Genomic DNA, 20,053 nt, shown 5'->3' with positions numbered 1-20,053 from the left:
GCATTAGAAAAGCAGAGAGTTGCGAACCAGAAGAGAAATTGTCTTCATTGCTATGGAAGGGTTTTCATTCTAATACCAACACTAACTTCTAACACTAATGCCATTAGTAAATGTATTTATTTATTTATTGCAGGGGTGGAGTAAGCCATCCTAACATACTAATAATGAAAATTAAGGTACTGACAGTTAAAGATACTCTTATTTATGTAAAAGGATGAAGAGGTCATATGACATCCTTGAATGCTGTGCTGAGACATACCTTGCTGCAGTGTCTCAGCACAGCACTCTCTGGCACCACAGGAAACTGGGAAGGAAAGCGTTATATGCTCCCCTGCATATTCTCTGCTGCTCACAGAAAACATTCAGCTGTAGTTCTCTGTTTTGCTCAACTCAGCTGGTACAACTAACTAGCTTACCCAAATTTCAACTGCACCAGTTCTTGTATAAAAAAAAACCTGCTTGTTCTTTTTTGCTTCTATTACATCAGGTCCCAATCAGGGTCCCACTATTCCAGGCACAGCACAAACATGTACTGTAAAGACACAGCCCTTGTTATAAAGGCACAGCCAGTGCAGGTTAATGACAAGATGTAATAGGGGACGGAGGAAAAAAAGAGGAAGAGATAACAATAAGCACATTTCACTGACTAGTTGCAGGCATAATGCACCTGCCAGGCTATTACATGGGCAATAGCTGTGTTCTGTTTACTTCCAGCAGAAGGTAAGTCTTATAGAACCTTTTGGAAATCAGTAAAAGGGTCAATTTACTGTTTTGTACCACACAAAACATTCATGCTATTCACTTACATACATAAAAATGAATACACATTTGATACAGAACCCTGTGAGACAGAGGGAGACCTCTCTCTGTTTTAGTATCCAGGAATCTCTCTCTCACACAGTTCATTCCAGGAACTGGTCCCCAGATAGAAAAAGTGATTGATACCAGTTCAGCAATCTACTTGTGCAATATGTACTCATTTTATATCTGCACTCGCCACATACAAACTAATCACATGCAGCTGCACAGTATTGTTATTCATGTGATATCATAATGAAAAAAAATCTTGATAAAAAGTAAATATATGCTGAACCAGAATTCAGCCCTTACCCTATGTTCCTTAATCCAGCGCTCCATGTCATTTTCAGTTAGATAGTAAGCTTTAATGTAGGTCTCCACAAATTCCTTATCAGGAATCGGCCTAATGTCAGTGAGCTTTTCCAGCTTCATTAAAAACTGCTGAAAGTCCAGTTGCATCAAGGCACGTCCCTCATTGCTGCACTTCTTGACATTGGCATAACTAAAATAGTAACAAATAAAATATCAAAAACTAATAGGAAATAAACATTTATGAGATGTATGATTCATTTTCAGCTTTGCCTATAAAACCACAACGATGAATAATGATGGTTCAAATTCTAGCCTGCTACCTGTTTCCCAGCTGCAGTTAGGTTGTAGTTGCATTATCTTCCCATCTCATTGTCTCACCATGAACCAAAACAATGAAACAATATTAATCAGCATGTTAGGTTATGGTTTCAGTACCCCAGCAACCTAAACACATGGTTTTTTTTAGAATACAGGCATCATGGCAAAGGAAGGATTTATGGGATAAGGTAGCTTTCTCAACATATTCCTACAGTGCTCTCCCCAAGCACAAGGGGGACCACAGGAAAAAGCATAAAGGTGCTTTTTTGAAAATTTTAAAAGTAGGTGATAAAGGAAGGAATCACTAGCCAACTAGAGGCAAAAGACAGTGTACTGACTGCAAGCAAGAGACATTTAACAAGAAACAGGTTCTGAAAGGCCTTGCAAGTGAGCATAGGCAGGCTTTTTGGTGAAATGAAAGGGAAGGCAGTGGCAGGATGAAAACAGGGATAACAGTTAATATGACAGGTTGGGAAAATGATCTTTCCGGATGAGCAAGGCAAATCTGTATTTGTCAAGGTCAGAGAAAAAGATGTTGCAGTAACTGAAATGATGACAGCCTAAATGAGAATGTTAGCTATGTGGACAAGCCATATTTTATGTGCTACAGACAAAGACTGTGAATGATTAAGACACAGCTTGTATGTAAGAACCAAGAGAAATCTAAGGGTGTTGTTAGATGTTGCCCTTAGTTATACTAAATGCAAACCTACTTATTTGTGGAGAATGTTAAGCACTGTTACTGTTAGAATGAGCTTTGAGCAGTCACACTTTAAGGTTTAATGCCATCTCTGACTTACACAACTGTGATTTACCACTAAAGGGTTGGCAAGCCAGGACCCCTGCTCTACATAGGGATGGGTTGGGAGAGGTGGGTTGAGGGAGAATAGAACTGGGAGGCATGAAGGGATGGGGTTTGTGGTGAAATAAAGGAAGTGAGCCACTGAAGCTAAATGGAACAAAATAAAACCCCAAAGAAAGCAGCAAAAAAGAATAAAGAAAGAAAATAAAAAAGTCTTTAAGTAATAGCTGGCTACTTGCATTGGGTTGCACAACCTGGGAGCAGGAGTGGGAGTTGTCTTGATGGCAGTACAATCCCCTAGGCAAGAGATGAAGGGGTGGAAAGTTTGTCCACACAGATGTGCAAAGGGAGAGGATAGTGCATCCTATGATGCTGGAAGACTGAAAATTAGTTTTTATCTCTGTGTAATACAAGCGGCATAACTTTAAAGATACCTAGGGTGCAGGAGTGTGGTATATGGCACCACAGACCCATCTTTGGTGCTACATACTGCTCATGCAGGCATTCTCCATGCTGTTACTTTGCAGCATGGGGGGAGGGAGGGCCGACCCCAGGAGATCTCAGGGTCAAAAAAAATCCACGCCAAAAAAAAACCAGGGCAGTGCACATAATAGCAGCATGTGCCATCCAAAACTGGAGCCTGGCTGACTGGAGCCATGCTCCAGCTTCTGGCCAGGTTTCCTGCTGCAGCTTCACCTCCCATAAGGTGTGCCCCTGGTGCTTGTCCCCAGGGAAACATATATTGCTGCTCATCTGGACATGCCCCTAGAGGGCACTTAGCATTAGTTTTCATGCTTTAACACGTGGACACTCCTGCATTAAGTATGCTTAGTACAACCTAAAGGTAATGTGCAACAACACCCTGGTCAAAGATGAGACTATTTTTAAGGTCCTGACTGACAGGTTGTACTGTCTGTGGTGATCAGTATAAGGGGTGAAGGAGAAGCTGGAAGGAAAGATTAGGAACTTTGCTGTAGCAATTTACAGCTTAGCTTATTCTCTATTAGATATCTACAAGAGATATCAGAGACATTGACAAGACTAATTCTGACAAGGAGACAGATCTGGAGTGCTTGGGTAAATTGAGACACTGTCACACAGAAACAGCTGCTGAATTTGGTTTTGTGGACAAGATGACTCAGAGATGAGATGTAGTGGAAATAGAGGAGGGAATCAAAAGCAGCCCCATGAGACCACCCTGCAGAAATTTGGCAGGACTGAGAAGGATTCTCTAAAGGACATGCTGAAGAAGCGATTAAAGACAATAGGAGAAGAGAAGGCAGACTATCACAGAAACCTAGTAAGTGCAATTTTAAAAAGAGGAGCCTAGTTAACTATACTGAAGATAGATGACTGGTCAAGGCAGCAAGGGAGGATGGCTATTAAAGTCTGGCTTTAAAAATGGCTTTAAAGATATAGGCAGCAGGAGAAGTGCAAGGGGAAGAAGCTGGTGTTGGAGAACTCCAGGTAACAAGGATGTTAAATGAACTTAGAGATGAAAGAAAGATCGAGCCAGATTTGAAGGGGCAAAGTTGGGATGGAAGAGGCTACAGCACGCTTGTAGAAAGAGGATGAAACAGTCCAAAAGAAGGGACAGGACTATGAAAGGAAATAAGAATAAGTGAAACAGAGATCAGGAGATGGGATGGCATTGTTGGGACAAATGGAAGGGGTTAAAGGAGCAGAGCAGATAAGAAACTTGATACTCTTATGAAAAATGTTAGTTTGACATATCAGCATTTTTTCACGCAGCAACAATCAGAGGGAGATGGGCCTTGTGGTCAGTAGGAAATCTGAATCAGGGCTGCAAGTTCAATGAAAAAGTGAGACTGAGAAAAAGTGCTGAAATGGGTTCAATTGGTATCTCAACAAGGAAGTTAAAGTTTCAGAGGATGAGCGTGATAGACGGTGAGGAAAGGAAAGGAGTGTGTCAGGAGTCAAAAATCAGACAGAAAGGCTAATGGGAGAGGATGATGAAAGCAACATATAGAGAGAGAAGAGCTGGATGTTTAAGTATTCAAAATGAGAAGCGAGCGAGTGGAAGAGCATTGGAATCTACAGGAACAAGAGAAATGCCCAGCACTATACCCTGCCTTTCATAGATTCATAAATTGTAGGGTCAGAAGGGACCCAATGGATCATTGTGTCCGACCCCCTGCCCCTGGCAGGAAAGACGACTGAGGTCAGATGACCCCAGCTAGGTGATTGTCAAGCCTCCTCTTGAAGACCTCCAAGTTAGGTGATAGAACCACATCCTTTGGAAGCCCATTCCAGACTCTGGCCACCCTCACTGTAAAAAATTTCTTCCTAATGTCCAACCTAAATCTACTTTCCACTAGTTTGCAGCCATTATTCCTAGTTACTCCCTGGGGCGCTCTGGTAAACAGCGCATCCCCAATTCCCCGCTGTCCTCCCCTGATAAGTTTATTGGCAGCTACAAGGTCACTCCTGAACCATCTTTTGTATAGGCTGAAGAGATCCAGATCTCTCAACCTCTCCTCATAGGGTCTTTCATGGAGACCACTAATCATGCAAGTGGCCCTCCTCTGAACCCTCCCCAGATCCTCCGTGTCCCTCTTGAAGTGTGGCACCCAAAACTGGACACAGTACTCCAACTGTGGCCTGACTAATGCTGCATAGAGGGGGAGCATCTCCTCCCTTGATCTGTTGGTCACGCAGGACAAGATGCGATTGGCCTTGTTGATGGCCTCATTACACTGCTGGCTCATGTTCATCTTGGAGTCAACTATGACTCCAAGATCTCTCTCAGCCTCTGAGCTGCTGAGGAGGACATCTCCCAACCTATAGGCGTGCTGGGGATTCCTCCTTCCTAGGTGGAGTACCTTACATTTATCTTTGTTGAATTGCATCCTATTACGTTCCGCCTACTGATCTAACCTGTCCAGGTCAGCCTGTATCTGCTCCCTGCCCTCTGGTGAATTAACTTTGCCCCATAATTTGGTATCATCTGCAAACTTGGAGAGGGTGCTCACCACACCCTTATCCAAATCGCTGATGAAGATATTAAATAACACTGGCCCAAGGACCAAACTCTGTGGGACCCCACTGCCCACTTCCTTCCAGGCCGAGAATAACCCGTCAACCACCACTCTCTGGGTGCGGTCCCTAAGCCAGTTAGCCACCCCCTGACTGTGTAGGCATCCACTCCACAGCCCATTAGTTTCTCTGTGAGAATAGGGTGTGTTGAAGGCCTTCCTAAAATCCAGGTAGATGACATCGGCCTCAGCTCCTGTGTCAAGGTAGTGTGACTTGGTCATATAAGGCTATAAGGTTTGTCAGGCAGGATCTACCTGTGACGAACCTGTGCTGGTTTCCTTTCAGCATCGTTTCCCCTGCTGGGGCTTCACAAATACACTTTTTGATGATTTTTTTCTAGTATTTTCCCAGGGACAGAGGTAAGACTGACTTCAGTTAGATCCAGTAGCGTTGTGGAAGACTAGCATTATAGCTCCCTAAGTGATGGTAGGTACAGAGGCCGTATGAGGTGATACAAGTGAGGCGACTGGATAGCAGCCATGCACCTTAAAATCAAACAGGAGCTTCAGACATGGAAAGAGGAGAAGAAGGGTTTCAGGTGTTAGGCTAGGAGTGATAACACAACAGGGGCAGAGATGGTTGTATGGATGAGTATGAGAGGTGGGGAAATGGTCAGAGTTGGGGCAAATGTTACCAGAAGTAAAAGGAAGGGGATACAAGATTTGTACTGACAGGAGGGTAGGAGTGATTGGGTTAAAGAGGCAAAAAGGGCAGAAGTAATAAGAGAAGGGTGAGAGTAACCAGAGAGAGAATATGGTGCCAGTAAGAAAGAGGAGGGTACTAGATTTCATGATGAAGAGGAAAGGAACAGTGAGAGACATGGGTGAGTGGCAGATGGACTAGAACACAAAAACAGGCAGAGCCCCCTAGTTCTAATTCCTGCTGGTGGTGAAGCTGTGGGGTCCAGTTCTGGTAGGACCTGGTCCTCTTGCTTAAACAATGTATATGGTTAATCTGTTGACTCACTGTCATCTAATCCAACCACATGAACCATCTTGTCATGGCTACTCCCAAAGCACAGGAAGAGGCACAAATGGTAAGTACACAGGGAAGAGCTATAAGGGCTCAGAAGAGTACTCCTATGACTCTTCCTACTACCTGTCTCCTCCTGTGCTTGGCTCTAATTACGAGCCAAATAAGAGGAATTATGGTACAGGAGGAGCAGAAATCAGATCTAAGGAGTTATGGGACTATTTTGGACTTCTGAGATTTCTGGCCCAGACCACATGGCTGAACTGTGCATGCACTGAAGAGAGAGGCAGCATTAGGGAAAGCTTGACCATGAATTGTGATGCTCAACATTTCTCTTGAACACAGACAGGACTGCTACTGGGGGCCAAGATAAGGAGTTTTTAATTCGGTGATCTATGGGTTTGGGCTAGCAGGTAGTTATACTGCAGGACTAAACAGAAGCATAGACATATATCCCAAAACGTTCCTCCACCATGAATACATTCCAAGACTCTTGCTCCATTGCCATTTTAATCCTATTGTTAGACTAGTATGTAGAAGAATGGAGCTCCCAAGTTAGCAGGTGTCCATTTCCTATCTCTTCTGAAGAAAGGCAGGGGCATCAGCAGAAAGAAGCTGACTACCATTATAACCATTATGTTTTATTCCTCTATCAGCGTGCTTGAGAACATCCATTTAAGACAGTAAATGTCTCTATTTCGCAGAAAGGTATGTCACAATATTCCTATCAAACTTTTCAGGACTGCAAAGAATATTTACCTAGTCCCATTCATCAGTATTATCTAGATCTGCATGCACACACCTGCCTGTGCACATGCACACACCTGTCCTGCCCCTTATTAGTATATTTTAGTCCCAATCCTTCACTTAATTCCATGAGTTTCCATGAATTTCAGTTTATTCAGTTTGCTTCATGGTGTCTACATAAGGCCTCTACCAATGGGGAGTTCACTGGAGAATCAGTATCTTTGGCTCTGTAAAGCAAACACAGAAATTAAGAAAACATTTACTGAAAACTAACTTTACAGAGGCTTTCAGGGACCACTTACCCTTCCACAAGAGTTCTGTTAGCTAATCTTATGCAGTGCTCCCAAAGAATATTTGATACTGGCAATGGAATACGGACTCTTTTAGACACCTCATTTAACCTCCTGTTAAACTGTTCAAATTCCTGGTGAAAGATAAATGATCATTATTCTATGAGCACAAAAGAAGAATCATGCTATACACTTACTATTCAAGAATAAGAGATACCGAAAAATTAATCAAAAAAAGACACATTAAAGAGAACATAAGTAAGTAAAACTGAGCCAAAAATCCACAGGAACTGAATGTAGATAGATCCACAAGAGCTCAATATAGACAGGCTACAGAGCTAAGCATAACAGTTATGAATACTGAATTTTCTTTTCATCTCCAGATGACTCTCAGTAGTTTTTAGAACAAAAAAGAATCACACTTTATTGTAGAGAGATGCAGTTCTCTCTGAAGTCACCACCTTTGAAAATTAAGTCTCTATTTAAATACCTACTATAGTATTTAAGCACCTAATACTGTTACAGCACTTTATAAAACATGGAAGTTTGGATCCTGGTTGGAGCCAGATCTGGGGCTGGGGCCATCGCTGCTAAATGAGCAGGCACAGGCTGAAGCAACCATGTGCTATGTAACCTGAACCAGGGCAAGGCCAGGGCTGGAGTCAGTTGGAGCCCTGAGAGAGGATAAGCAACAGGGGGGCAGGACAGGAGAACAGAGGCTGCAGCTCTGACTAAATCTGAGCCCGGGTCAGGACAGAGACTGAGCAGCTACCTGCCCCTCCTTCTTGTATTTGAATCCAAGACACAGGGATTTTCCCCTTATGCTGAATGGAGGGAGGGGAAAAAACTCACCTTGGATTTGAGTAAATATAGTATTAGCAGAACAGGGCTATAACATCCTTAAAGGATTTCTGGAAGGAAAATTAAGATTTCATAGATTTCATAGACATCTGGGATGGAAGGGACCTTGGAGGATCAAAGTCTGGCCCCCTGCCCAGAGGCAGGAAGTCAGCAGGGATCATAGGATCCCAGCAAGATAAACATCCAAAAGTGTCTTGAAGGTGTTCAAAGTGGGTCCTTGAACCACCTCCAGTGGCAGTCTATTCCAAACCTTGGGGGCTCAGACAGTAAAGAAGTTCTTCCTTATGTGCAGCCTGAAACAGTTGCAGAGGAGTCTGTGACCACTCGATCTTGTCATCCCTTGGGGCGCTCTGGTGAACAGAGTGGTACTAAAGCTACTTGGTTTTAACTGGTAAACTACCTGCCATCATGAAAACGTATATGCCTGTTAATCCATATTGGTGGAAACTCTGGGCAAAAAAACAGTAATTTACTCACTCCTCTTAGACATATGATTGCGATGAATAACTAAGTACAGAAATATTTTGCAAAAATTTGTTCTCTCTGACATCCAATGCATTGCTTATTTCAGATACTTCGGGTGTGTCAGTGTTCTGTGTTCAGCAAGCTCTATCCCCTTTTCTCACACCAAATGATCATCAAAAAGCTACCATTACATAAATCGTTTTCATTCTATATTTCCAAAAATAGACTAAAATTGCCTTGCCTATATACATCAAGAGTTGTGTTTCATGGAAGTCACTCTGTTACTGAACCATAACAAAAACAACTCCATCAAAAGGCCCTAAATGCATTTTTAAAAGGCATTTAAAAATAGCAGAGCATAAAGAAGGAAAAAGTGCCTCAATTTTTGCAGTTTCACTGTTGCAATATATTCTCACTTACAGATTCACTCTTCCTTTCAATTTATTTCTTTTCAGTATAAAATGGATATCAAGAATAAAAGCTCTTGAGGTATATGTATAGATCCTACTTCCCTTTTAATTAAATATGCAATATGATTAAACAGCCCATTGAATTAAAATAAATTTTCCATGTTTTTAATGAACTTAGAAATGCTTCTGCCATTAACCTTGTAATTACCTTTAGAAACACAAAATGCCTAAGTGTGACTATCTACCTAAAGCAACGTACAAGTTATGAAGTGGTATATGTGGGTGGGCATTCCATTTGGGCACTGGCACTATGAACAATTAAAGAGTCTAAGGCAGTTGGATGTCCAACATTTCATTCAAAGTTGGGTCCCTAACTACCTTAAGCTTTTTTTTTTGAATCCCAGTTTATATCTATGTCTAATTCACATAATTGTAGGCATCATCTCCACAGGTCTAAGTATAAAACACAACAGTGGCTCCCAACCTTTTTTGTACCAGGACCCACTTGTAAACATCGATGGCCAGTCCTAACCCAGTGCCCCTCACTCCTGACCTGCTGCACCCCCCCAACCTCCAACCCCAGTGTGTGGGGTGATGGATAGGAGGGTGGGGCATGGAGGTCCCCAAGCAGCACCTTGCAGGCTGGAACTCTGCCAACCTGCAAAGGAAAAGCCAGTTTCCCACATTTTTCTCCTTTAAAGGAGAATCCATTTTTAAAAAGTTTGTTAATCCATTTCTAAAGTTTGTTCGCGACCCTTTCATATATTGTCATGACCCACTTTTGGCTCCCAACCCATGGGTTGAGAAAAGCTGGTACACAACTTTCACAGGTATACTGCAAGCTGGTTGGTCCTACGACCAGTTGTACCGAGTCTCAATTAGTTGATATAACCCTTTGGAGGATTTAAGGCTCTGATTAGAAATAAGTCTACTATCCAGGTCCACCCAATTTTCAGCAGTACTGCTGTTTCCAATCAACCTTCTACCTGTCATCTGGAATTAAACCCAGCATCAGAAGTGTAACTACCAAGGTCTGATCCTAAGCAGCAGTGACACCAGCAGGGTCTGGGCTTGCAACTGCTGTTCTTGTGCTCCTTCTAAACTGATACCTGTGGCTGGTACTGCAGTCAAGTATATGCTACTGCCATATACCTCTCACTGAAGCTTCTTCAACAACAATCCTTCCACTGAGAAAGTACAAAGAGTTATCAATGAATGAAACATGAAAAAATGAATTCTTTGCAGTATTCTGGCCTTCATGTAACAACACACATACCCTGAAGATTAATGCATTTTGCCAGAAGAATAAATAACAATTCTGAAAATACACAGCATCTTAATGAGAATAAATCAATGTCTAATCCTATTTCTATTATATCTTTACCATTCGTATTACAATAGTAATTTATTTTTATTTTTTTAGGTTTACATCTAATACTCTAGATGCTTCTAGGAAAATGCTCACTTTTAATAGGGAATCTACATATATATTGTGCTGTGACATGATTTCCTTCACATCCCATTTCACATTAGCCATGAGGAGCAGCATCTGTTCATAGTCAATAGCTTTAGCAGCAACAATCCAATAAATTGGCTTGCGTAGTTCACTGGCAGTTGACACAGTCTGAAATAAAGTTAAACAGAATTTGATTAAAAGAATTTCTTGCTACAAAAATTAATTTATAACAATATTGTCCAAATGGCCTTGCAATATAGTACAAAGTATAAAACTTTTGTTTAAAAATGAAGAATCCTGACCTGAGAATAGAACTGCTGGAGAAAGGGTTTCTTGGCAGCAGGCATCACAGTATCAAGATGTGGCTGAAGGAACTCAAACTGCTCAGCCAAAAATACCCTAGGAAAACACAAATTCTCCATGATCTATAAACAACAGTTAGAGTGTCTTCTTTTCTTTTTTGCACAGCTAAACAACTTGGAATAAGTTCAGCTATTAAAGCTTGTGTTGAAAGCTTTTACCTTATAAAGCTTTTTACCATTTGTGTGTCAATATTTTGTCAAGCACTCACCATCAAAAAATATTTCAATTTCTTTGCAAAACAGGGAAACCTTAAATAAAGTGTTGCCTATTTCTATGTGGCATAAATAGGATCCACCACTAAGGTCCTCTCTAAACATTACAACTATCACACAATTAACTGGTCAATTGTGCAATTATCTGGAGACCAACTACATGTGCAAAGTACATATCACACCATAAAAACTCCAACCAGCTATAAAATTAGACCTTGAAAATGTGTACTTATTTTATAGCTGGTTGCTGTAAGCTTTAACTTGCTCATGTACCTGACTGAGAAGACTTTCAGCCCCAGCAACTGCCAGCACCACAAACTTCAAGTGCTGCACATGCAGATGTTCACCCCATTCCTAATTTGCAGCACATCAGGGGTTTTTTTGACACCAGGAGATCCCATAGCAGAGAAAAGCAGGGTGGCACATGCAGTGGCAGTGTGCGCTTCCTGAAACTGGAACCTGGCTGGCCAGAACCACGCTCCAGCTGCCAGAGGCTCCATGCATCCAGATCACTGCTGCTGCCCTCAGCCTCCTCTACCTCACCCGGGGCAATCTGCCACCCACCAGAGTGCGTGTGCCTGGGCATTCCCCAGGGACTCGTACTAGCAGCACAACTATGTGCTACTGCTCTCTGTCCTTGGGGAAATGCATATGCGCTCTAATCTGGATGCACCGTTTGTGTATTTTCTGAGCAAGACAAATTCTTTCACACACTGTGAAGAACATCACAAAAAGCCAAGTGGACAAAACTACTGGAGTTCTGCATTCCAGTGTATTCATATCCTAAAGACTGAAACAATACAGAGAAAAATCAATACATTACGATTTTAAAAATCTGGTCTGAACTGATTCATAAAGGATGCAGAACTAGATCTACAACAGATTACTAAACTAACTATGGGAGTCATCGAGTGAAATTCAACTATCTGTATTATTGCAGGTAGTCAGACAAGAAAATGGGAATCTTTTCAGGGCTTAAAAGCAATCAATTTACAAATTATTAGTTAAACATTTTAAAGGAATAATTACATTACATAACAAATTTTAAACTGACCTCTAAAAAAGGAATTAAGCAGCAATCATAATAATGGAAAACCATAATGAAAGCAATCAAATAATAGAAATCATAATAACGGAAAACATCTTAAAAGATGTGGCTTACTGTAAATAACTTACAATGATTCTGTGGCTACCACTCTCTCTGCCAAACCATACAGTGTATTTCCAGATGTCAAAACTACCAGATGACTGAGATGCAGGCTTGGCACTTTTTCCTTTCTCTCTTCCACAGCTGTGAGGGTAACAGTGCTATCAGTAGAGACCTCCTAAAACAAATGTCAAGGTCTGTAATATTAGTCACCATAAAGCATTAAGAGTTTGAGCTAATAAAAAATGGCAATAGGGTGCTTAGATGATGGATCCTTACTCTTAGTTTGCAATTTAAATCTAGTCTACGTCAATTGGGACCATTGCGGTTACCATTTGAAACTGTTTAGTATCCCAATTCAATTTACAGTCCCAATTTCCAGCCCAGAACAAAAGGTTTCAGGAAACACTACACTGTTGTAATTCATGCCCATGCTGGCTTCAGCCTCACTACCTAACTTCTCCACTCTGAAGAAACTAAATACATAAGTACGCAAACACAGGGAAGTTTCCTGCTGCCAGGGCTGTACCTGCTTTGTGAATAAAGGACTTCATGCTTCTAGAATGCAACTATCACATCTCAAAGGCACCACATTTACAATAAAATGTGAAATATTTAAAATCTCTTAAAAATAATACTCTGATCTTATTCTGCAAGAACTCCCATCCCACAGAAATCTCAATTTGCTAAAGAGAAAAAAAACAAGCAGTCCAAGAGAAGAAAAAAAAGTGTAAGATACAAAACTAAAATAAGAGAAGAATTAGAGGTATACAAACGAAAGCACTGAAATTGAAGAGAGCTTCAGTTCTAATGTAAGTGAGGAACAATTAATAAATCTTCCCAAACTTCAGGGCCACAGAGAAGCTAGTAAATAACTGTATTGGCCAGGTGGTAACTGCTGTGTTCATGAGGAATGAACTACAATGACCTTATTCTAGTATATGAACACACACATGCTACCCATAGTCCCTCAAAAGCAGTATTTGCATTAATAAACACAAGCAGAAAAGGTATTAGCCTCCAGAACGTACAAAAAGAACAGCTGTAATAAAAATCAGTAAGGGCAATTTGTACCATAGTGCAGCATGAAACTAATCTTAACCTGCTCTGCTGCATTACTGTTTTCTTGATAAATACCATGCAAGTGTTCAATCTGTGTTTAAGACCCATAGCAACTTAGATGGCTTAAGAAATGAATCACAAAACATAAATAAAACTCCGTGCACATAAGTGGCTGGCAAACCTGAGACCTATAACTCTCAACCTGTCACAGACTAACTGTAAGCCTTTAAAACATGGCACAGCTACAAAATAAGATTGGGAAAAAAAAGGATAAAAGGGCTAGAAGTGATGTGGGGTTTTTTCTTTTTATTAAAAGCTTTCCATGAGTTATGGCTTCTGTGCTCAGTCAATTACTATATAATAAAAAGCATCAGCAACATATTTGTGCACAATGCAAATACATTAGGACAGGAGCACTATGAAAAAAAATTACTGGCTAAATGCATCTCTGCAAAAGAAAATTCAGACCACATACACATAACTTGTAAAGTGATAAATGAATAAGTAACCAATATGATAATAAGAATTATTATTAAACAAAATATAACCATGGCACCCAAATGCTACTTGGAGCTGGGTTTGAGTTTACTGTACAATCAGAGAAATATTTTCTGACAGGAAGGCTAACGATCTAAAACCACTAGCATAGACACAGTGCACAAGATGAATATAAAAAATAAATACTGCAACAAATGTTTTATTATTTTCTTTCCAGTGTGTACAACTAACAAGGAGGAGGACTGCATGGACAAGGACACTTAGTAAGAATACAGGAATAATGAAAGGAAGGAAGAAGAACATTCTTATAGCTGACCACTTGTTCATCCATCTTAGCAGGCAAATTTCTGAAAGCAATACATTCTTAAAGATGGACTTAAAGGAGGATAAGATAGAAGCTGCATATAAGCTTTCATCTTTAGTGGTGGAAAATTTCCACTATGAGAGGAAGCAACTGCCCCGTCTTCATGCCTTCCTCAGTCTGGGGAACTCATGGGCTATTCCAGTCCTCCTACTCCCCGAGGGAATGGAGCAGCAGAGCAAAGCCTCCTACCCACATCTCACACCAAAGACTCAAGTGACAAGCAGGCAGGGGGCTTACAGTGTCACTTCCTCTGCTCAGCTCCCAAGCACCATGACAGGCAATCATGGACCGCTAACTGAGCAGATGAAGCAGTGGGGCAAAATAACCTACCCACTTCTCATCCAGCGAGTGAGGAGCCAACAGGGAGCAGCTGCCCTCCCCCCCAACTCCATACATCTACTTCAGACCCTGGACTGAGAAAAAACATGAGAGCCTTTTCCTATGGCCCCACTCCATCTGGCCCCCAGGAAGAGTTAAGCCATGGGGAAGTGTACAAGTGTTCATTCTCCTGGAAGAAACTCTCCTGGGAGTAACTTGTAACAGGGTGGCATCAGTTTATTTTTCTCTCAGAACCACCATTTTTCACTTAAGAGAAGGACTGTAAATGCTTGTACATTTGTGGTTTCTACCAGGAGAATGGCAGTTCTCCTGACAGAAACAGAATGTCTATACATGACCAGAACCTACACAATTCTTCTCTGGGAGTTTTCCCTTTAATGCTAAAAAGGACAGCATGGGAATGACCAGCATGGGAATGACCATAAGTGGAGCAAAAATGGTTGTTAAGATCATGAACATTATTAGGTTAGCCATATAGGCCAGGGTTAAGAAGGTCCAAGACAAAAAAGTATGAATACAGTAGACACCAGAAAGAAGAACAAGACACAAAGATTATTTTAGTAGCAGTATTTAAAATGGACTTAAAACAGATATTTTTGTAAATGTTGAAACAGTTAAAGCCATGCAGGATGATATTAAAGCAGAGATGCAAAATGGGGGGAGTCTGAACAAGAATTTTGGTGATACAGCCCAAAACAGAAAGGCAGGATCCTCTTGTATATGAATCAGCAGCATGACTGAATTACTGCTTGAATGAAGGGCAAGGCAAACACGAAACCAAGATTATGAGCTTGAGTAACTAGAAGAATGTTGAAAGAAGTAATTTGAGGGAGAAAGGAGAGATCACAAGTTCCATTTGGGCCATGCTGAGCAGGAATCGAAGAGGGGGCTGGAGGAATGTTCAGGTACCTGAACTTTCCCACAGTTCCCAGTTGGATTCCCCAGCTACCCAGTCTTTCCCCCAGCTCTCTGTTCGTTTCCTTCAGCTCTTCCTGAGGGGTGCCGGCCCCTGGATGATATGGCAGTGGCAGCATGCTGTCATCCCACACGGAGATCTGGGGGGCTTGCAACCCCATAGGCAGGGGGCCCCATATCTGCATGCAGGATGACACCAGGCTGCCGCTGTCAGCTGGGACTGGCACTGGGTGCAGCCCGTGACAGGCGCCGGGAAGCCTGGTTCTGCCACTAATCCCAGCCAGCAGCAGCAGCCGCCTGGTGTCATCCCGCACGCAGATCCAGAGGCTCGTGCCCCCTGGGAGGAGTTTGGCACAGCCCCACAGCCCTCCCAGGGCAGGGGCCTTGGATCTGTGTGTGGGATGACAGCAAGCTGCCACTGCCGGCTGGGGTTAGTGTCACCACTGGGTTCTTCCTGGCGCTCGGCACAAGCTGCACTGGGCAGACTCGGGTGCTGACGCTGGCCCTGGCCGGCAGCATGCTGTCATCCTGCATGCAGATCCAGGGGCCCATGTCCCCCAGGAAGAGTCCAGCACAGACCCGCAGCCCTCTCATGTGCAGATGCAGAGGCCCGCACCCCCAAGACGGCTGCGGGGCTGTCCTGGACTCCTCCTAGGAGGCGGAGGCACCTGGATCTGAGTGCAGGATGACACCAGGCTGCTGCTGCCAGTAATTTGAGTATTCCTTTCAACTGTTTGAGATGCAGTTTCCCAGAACCCTCTGCACCTCTCTCCTTGACACTTGGCAGGCTTCATGCCCTCAGAAGGGAATACCATCCCTGCAAATTTCATCCAAATCAGGCAAGAAATGACAAAGTTACAGGCATTTTTATGATTCCCTATGGGTGAAACTTTGAAATGTGTCAAAACAGCAAAAGTTGAGACAAAACAAAATGGAACAGTGCTTCGAAACAAAACACGGTCCCACCGAAATGGCAAGACAGAAGTCAAAACAAAACAGTGCTGTTTCACACAGCCCTAATGCTGAGTCTAAGTTAATGACTGGAGTGAATGATGTGGTTGCCTGAGATATCATGGGACTATTTTTGATGTCTCAGGAAGTCCCCCCTAGTTGTATTTCCTATGGCTGCCAATGGAGGGAGGTAAGGGATTACTAGAGTTGACATTTAAAAATCCAGCCTTTTCTTTGTGTTACACTTGCATTCACAACTGGTTCTCTTTGTAACTGAAAGAGCTAGAAATTCAACACACAATGAAGTACACCATCTGTACTCTGAATTTGTCGGATGGGTTAGATAAATACATCAAGTGACCTGGTATTTGGCACCATGGATGTGAGCGTTTTGAGGCAAGGATCTTGCTCATCATTTCAGGGCAGTGCCTAGCACACCCCTAAAAGACAAACAGTCAAAAACTAAGGACCAAGTTTTATTCACTGTTCTAGGAAAAACAATCTGTTTCTTTGAAAAAAAGCCCACAATGATCTAATATGAATCTTAAAAAGCAGTTATCAAAATCAACTGCGTCTCTGCCTTCCCCAGCTCATTCTACCTTTCAGAGAACATTCAAAAGCCCCAAAATGTTTCCTGAATGTCAACACAAAATCTTTTCTACCGTTAGAAGTAATATTATTCAGCCACTGAAAAAAAATCAATTATAAAGATGTAAAGACATTCGACTCCCCTGGAAAACTGCTGACCAGCCTTATGAAATTCAGTGCATCTTACTCCATACAATATTTAAACACAGACAATAAAGCAAGCCAGAAGCTGAAAGAACACAGAAGTCCCATAATAATCATAAAGCAAATATTTTTGCTCCTTTTAAATTGCATGGTCAGAAAAGGTACAAAGGACAAATATAACAAAGATTTTGTCTCAGAAGTCATTCTAAGTTGTCTATTACTTTGATAGGCAAGTACCTCTTGCAATAAATCTATTCTCCCCTTTTTTCCCCATGAGCAGGGGTTTTTGTTACATGAATGAGGGAGAAAGGTTTACAGTGGATTTTGGAAGAGGTACAAGTGTATGTAAGTGCCACACTTGAGGGAATACTGGTCTCAAAAAGGCACATCAGACATTTAGATCGAACAAAGTAAGACTTGGGTTCATCAGTCACACACTGATTCACACGCCATATTGTTGATGATGACTAGAAAGGAGTAGTATAGAATATGTGTTGTGGTTCAGTGGTAGAGTCCTTGTCTGCTATGCAAGAGACCCAAGTTCAGTTCCCAGATGTGCATATAACTACAGCCATTAAGGCACCAAATGTCTGCACTCAGTTTGGCCTTTGGATTCTGTCTAAAGGGGGAATGGAAAGTCTATTCAGACTCCTGCATAAGCATATGCATCAAAAGTCCCGGTGACCTCTTACGCAAACACCGTGATCCTGATAGATCAAGTATTACCTACTATATTTCCTCAATCACTTATGAAGTCTCCTGACTATAAAACTTTCCATGCCAGGCTCACAAACAAATCATTTGGCATAGAACTGTTGTTTGTTTTTAAATGAGCAATATAGTCCCACCTTCTCCATCAAACCAACCTAGCTTCTTGCCTCCAAATTTAACTGTAACCAAACAAGTGGCACACTCCAGAATAGTGTCCTAAACCGCCAAATAAACAGTGACTTTGTCAGATTCCAGTTTCTAGACAAAGCTTGAAAAATATTATTGCATCTAACCAATTATTTGAAGACATTCTTTTAAATGCATAATTAATTGTACATACAGTATTTACTAATAGAAAACCATAAAGATGCCGTTTTACTTTAATCTGGGAAACGAGTTATTCAATCCAAGGAAAGAGATAAAGGGACATAATTTAATTTTATTCCAGTAATGAGTCTCATTTGCCTATCAATTAATTTGAAAGAAGTGCCAGAACAGGAAAGTACAAATGTGTGTAAATGAAGTTTATCAAAATAGCTGAAGACAGGCATTCCTTAATTGAACAGTTTAATTTGAAGATTAGGATTTAATGAACACCAGCTTTTCCTAACTTTGTAAATTAGGATTTGAATTATTTGAATCCAATTTAAACAATTTCAATTTTTCACTCTGTGAAATATCACAGTATACATAAGCCATTATGAATTGCCTGAAAACTTGCAACGTGCTCCACCAAGCAGTTAAAATTACGTGGATTGTGTCCCAAAGAACATACAGTACCTTAGAATGCAAGGTCCTTGGGTCAGAGACCATTTTTTTATTGTGTTTGGATAGTTCCTACCACAATTAAGTCAAGGCAGTTGTTTGGTCTCCCTTGGCAAGGGAGTCTAGGTCCTAGGTGCAATTGATTAGACTTTAGGATACAGCCCACAGAGCCCTATGGTTTGGCCAACAGACCAGCTCTGTGCCTCTCATCTGGCCAGCAGGTCTGGATGACCGATGCCACTAAAGTATGGTAATGTTTTAATAATTAACAAATGTAATGCACCAGGGGCAAGCTCCCAGGCCCAATCTCAATATTGGCCTACCTCCTGTCTATGGGCAAACAGCTTGCCTCGCTACCCTGCCACGCCTTATTGTAATTCAATTATGATGTTAATTAGGTGGGAGGCTGCCCTTCAAGCACCCAGCTGTAACATAGGCAATACATACATGCTCCAACCTTCCCTTGCACGTGTCCCATGCCTTGCAAATGTCTCACTGTGTAGTAAATCTCCCGTGCAAGACTGGTGCCAAAACACAGTTAGGTCTCTCGCATTTTGCCCCCCTCTCACTGGGGTCTCTCCCATTCCACCTGCTCTCACCAGGCCTCTTTCACAAATGCCCCCTTCGGGCCTCAATCATTACGCCCTGCTCCTTTGAGCAGCTCCCACAGGCCATCAGGCTGGGCTCTAAAATGGCCACCCTAATCAAACACCTGCCTGGTGCCTGCTCCAGCCCTTAAAGTGGCAGAGCACTGAAGCTGCTCCGTCACAGGTAAATTTATTAAAAATCAATTAAATTTCAAACATTAAAGTTCCAACAGTAACAATGTAAACTGTTCTACCAAGAACTGGCATTGCTCATTTCAGGATTAAGGCCCACCAAATAATCTAATGTTTCTTCTTAACCCACTTCTTTTGGTGTTTTAAAAAAACCCACCAAAAAACCCCTTCAAAATCTCCCCCCAGATCTAGATTTGCATTTTATAGAGAAAAACCTCCAGAATGCCAGCAAACACAGATCACCCTGCATATTATAAGACATCATTATGCATCTTGTAAATATTTCTGCCCACATTTAATTTTTCACACAGCATTACCATTATCATCTTTATTATTATTTAGATGTATATTGCATCCTATCCACAAAGGCTGTGAGCAGTTTACAATAACCAGAAACTGACAAGAAAGCAACAACAAATTCCCCAATCAACACCCTAAAATTTTAAAACTCCATCCACTCCTGCTTCTCTGCCTATCACCCAAGACAGCAAACCCTCCAGCTGATCCCAACCATACTTCCCAACCACCATTCACATCTAGGTATACAAAAACTCTTTTGACACTTCATCTTCCCTTCTGCCAGAGGCTCACATCCAGGAGAGATTCCTCTCCCTACCCCAATGCCCCATCTATGCTCACACCACATCTCCTAAAAACATAAATCCCTCTGCCCTGCCCCCAACAAACAGGGTAACCACAAAAGGTCTCCTTTGAGGACCATTCTTTG

The 20,053-nt window shown here is 41.9% G+C and overlaps 1 protein-coding gene across 1 annotated transcript in view; it reads right to left on the bottom strand.

Moving 5' to 3' along the window:
• VPS50 (VPS50, EARP/GARPII complex subunit) overlaps window positions 1-20,053 on the bottom strand; it is a 164,079-nt gene that overhangs the window by 5,313 nt on the left and 138,713 nt on the right. Inside the window, exons 23-27 of the mRNA XM_019508428.1 lie at window positions 12,240-12,388; window positions 10,791-10,887; window positions 10,498-10,656; window positions 7,309-7,430; window positions 1,111-1,300 (exon numbers count right to left, since the gene is read on the bottom strand). Of these exons, the coding sequence (XP_019363973.1) occupies window positions 1,111-1,300; window positions 7,309-7,430; window positions 10,498-10,656; window positions 10,791-10,887; window positions 12,240-12,388 (717 nt within the window). The remainder of the gene's footprint in view (window positions 1-1,110; window positions 1,301-7,308; window positions 7,431-10,497; window positions 10,657-10,790; window positions 10,888-12,239; window positions 12,389-20,053) is intronic.

Source organism: Gavialis gangeticus, unplaced genomic scaffold (genome assembly GCF_001723915.1).
Source record: "Gavialis gangeticus isolate Ggan-Ray unplaced genomic scaffold, GavGan_comp1, whole genome shotgun sequence".
Classification (NCBI taxonomy): domain Eukaryota; kingdom Metazoa; phylum Chordata; order Crocodylia; family Gavialidae; genus Gavialis; species Gavialis gangeticus.
The sequence above is the reverse complement of the archived record's forward strand: the minus strand, read 5'-3'. Positions and strand labels throughout refer to the sequence as shown.